The sequence below is a fragment of the Teleopsis dalmanni genome, chromosome 1 (genome assembly GCF_002237135.1).
Source record: "Teleopsis dalmanni isolate 2A chromosome 1, ASM223713v2, whole genome shotgun sequence".
In the NCBI taxonomy this organism is placed as follows: domain Eukaryota; kingdom Metazoa; phylum Arthropoda; class Insecta; order Diptera; family Diopsidae; genus Teleopsis; species Teleopsis dalmanni.
The window spans coordinates 122,175,312-122,178,472 of record NC_051846.1 but is presented as its reverse complement, the minus strand read 5'-3'; the positions used below and the strand labels follow the sequence as shown (position 1 = coordinate 122,178,472).

At 36.0% G+C, this 3,161-nt stretch overlaps 1 protein-coding gene across 1 annotated transcript; it reads right to left on the bottom strand.

The window, feature by feature from the left end:
* Window positions 1–774: 774 nt before the first annotated feature.
* LOC119665851 lies at window positions 775–2,658 on the bottom strand. The gene has a single exon (XM_038075104.1). It carries the CDS (start codon window positions 2,656–2,658, stop codon window positions 775–777), a length of 1,884 nt encoding a protein of 627 aa, XP_037931032.1.
* Between the last annotated feature and the right edge of the window lie 503 nt (window positions 2,659–3,161).

The window sequence follows — 3,161 nt, the reverse complement described above, 5'->3', positions numbered from 1 at the left end:
GTATCTATCCAATATAGTTTTTTCATTAAGTTTTCTAAAATCAATCACCATTCTTTGTTTTTGCTTGCCATCATTATCGAGGCATTTTTTGCTAACAACATTAAAAGGTGAGTTATATGGAGAACATGACTTCTGAATTATGCCATCTTCTAATAAGAATTTAATTTCTTTTTTTATAAATTCAGCGGCTGACATGGGGTATGGATAACTCCTGGTATAAATAGGATCATCAGTAAGCAATTTAATTGTTCCTTTAACATTTGTATTATAGGGCAAAGCCCGATTAGGGTCTGCAAAAACATTTTTATTATTTGCAATTATATCATCTAATGCCGGAATCAATTGATTGGGAAAGGAATTTTGTTTATCTGTAGTTGAATTTACTTGTTCGCACGTTAAATGGTTAAGTATATCTTTTCCTTTTTTGTGAAAAATAACACCATTTTTTGTATCGATTTTTCCTTTTATTGCTTTGAGGAAATCATAGCCAATGATTCCGTCAAAACTACTTAGGGCTGGTAATATGTAAAAAATTGTGGTTTTGCCAAAAATATTTATTTCGCAAAATTTAGTAATCTTATTTGTTCCATTGATAGATTTAACAAGCAACGGAACATCAAGAAGCCTAATACCCTTTAGAAAATTGTGATTTTTAAAATAATTTTTCGAAGTTCCCGTGTCAATCAATATGCGAAGCTTCTTGTCATCTGGATTTCGTCGCGCGTTAAATGGTAGGAGCGTGTTTACCCTAAAAAATTAACATCATCTGAAATTTCACCATAAGGGTGGTGTTAAGAAATGTGCCGGTGTAAGAACGCTTTCATCATTTGGGTCGTTAGACAAGGTTGTCAAAGGTCTTGAATTTAAAACTGCCTCTACTTCCGCAACCACTGTTGCGAGCTCTTCAAATGTAAGATGCGATTGACCCAATATTCTAGCCAAATGATATTTTGCTGATTTTACAGCCGCTTCCCATAGTCCAACAAAGTGGGGGGATCTGGGTTGTATATGATGAAATTCAATACTATTGGCAGTACAATATTTTGAAATCTTGCCCTGTACTTGTTGATCAAAAAACTTGCATTTCATTTCCTCTAGCTCTTTACGAGTACCCACAAAATTAGTGGCATTGTCGCAAAATAATTTTAAGCATAAGCCGCGTCGAGCTACAAATCTTTTTAATGAAGCCAGGAAAGCCTTTGCAGTCAAATCAGAGACCACCTCCATATGCACAGCTTTTGTGGCAAAACAAATAAAAACAACAATATAGCTTTTTGTTGTTCTGTACCCACGAAGTAGATACGTTGTTGTAATAGGGCCGCAAAAGTCCACTCCAGTCACAGTGAATGGCCTCGCTACGGTGACTCTAGAAGAGGGTAAATCGCCCATAATCTGATTACTTAATTTTGGATGGCATCTAAAGCATTGTAGACAACTACCAGTAATTTTGCGTATTACTCCTCTAGCATGAAATATCCAAAATCGCTGCCTAACTATAGCCATAAGCGCTTGCGTACCAGCATGCAAATATTTGAAATGAAGAAATCGTACAAAACTGCAAACTATTTCTGAGTTATTCGGTAACAAAATTTGATGTTTAGCATCATATGGTAATGCAGCCTTCGCTAATCTCCCACCAACACGTAGTAGCGAAACACCATAAGTATCTTCTACAAAAATGCTCAGATTTTTATATTTAATGTTTGCTGGCAATTCTCTATTCTTCAATAGCAGCTCAATTTCTTCTTTGAAATAATGTTGTTGCACACAGTAGAATATACGCTCTAGTGCTTCATCTAATCTTTCAGTCATGGACTTAACGCTTCTTCGAAAGCCAAGAAGATTGGCAAAAATTCTTTGTAATTTTTCAAAATCGCTGAAGGTTTCAACCCACGTCACAAAAGAAGATTTCGAGTTATCCTCAGAGCATGCCTCATAAGGTATTTTTTTTTTCAAATAATTAACAGTCATTAGCTTACTATTACGACTCCTTTCTTGGTCAGCATTAGTATTCTTTCTAAACTTATTTGGTGGCCACTCACAACAATCTCTCTTCAAGAAAGAAGGACCTGCAAACCAAATAGAATTAGATAGTTCATCTACATACGCACCTCTTGATATTATATCCGCTGGGTTAGACTTTACAGGAACATGCCGCCAAATACAAGTTTTTGTCTGCTCTTGAATCAATGATACCCGGTTGGCAACAAATGTGTTCCAATTTGATGGGTGCTCGCTCAGCCAATCTAGCACAATTTCGGAATCCACCCATAAATAGGTCGCGTCAATAGAAATTGGAAAATTGGATTTGGTTTTTGTCACTAGTTTCGACAGCAATTCCGCAGCCAAAAGTTCCAATTTTGGTAAAGATAAAGTTTTTAATGGCGCTACTCTGGATTTAGCACTCCACAACTGCATTGTAACGTCGTTGTCCACACATATTGAGCGAATATACATACAACACCCGAAAGCTCTTTTTGATGCATCAGCAAATCCATGCATTTCAACTCTAGCAACTCGTTTTTCTACCAAAACAAATCGAGGCACACTTATTTTCTTGACGTCTTTTAGATTTTCGCGGAATTCTATCCATTGACTATGTAAATTCATTGGTAGGGATTCATCCCAATTAGCCTTCAATATCCACAAATCTTGCATGAAAATCTTCGCCTTTACGATTAATGGGTTAATAAGTCCAAGAGGATCAAACAACTTAGATAGTTCCGACAACACTATTCTTTTTGTCACCGCTCTCGAGCTATCAAAATCTGGCTAAACGTATCGAAACGTATCTCCCACTGGAGCCCAGATGACACCAAGAGTTTTTATTATTTCCTCATCATTCATCCGAAGAGTCTTTTCTTTATCAGCTTCAGGTACGAAATTAAGAAATTGTTCACTATTTGAAAACCACTTCCTTAACTTAAATTTTGCTGAGTTCATTATTGCTGATACTTGATTATATATTTCAAAAATTTCATCTTCATCGTTTGATCCACTGATCAAATCATCCATATAAAAATCAGATAACACCTTTCTCGATCCAATCGGATATTTATCGATATAATCTTCACTTAACTGTTTTAAGTATCTTGTAGCTAAATAGGGGGCAGATGTTGTACCATAAGTAATGGTTCGCAAGCGATAGGCCTTTATGTTTT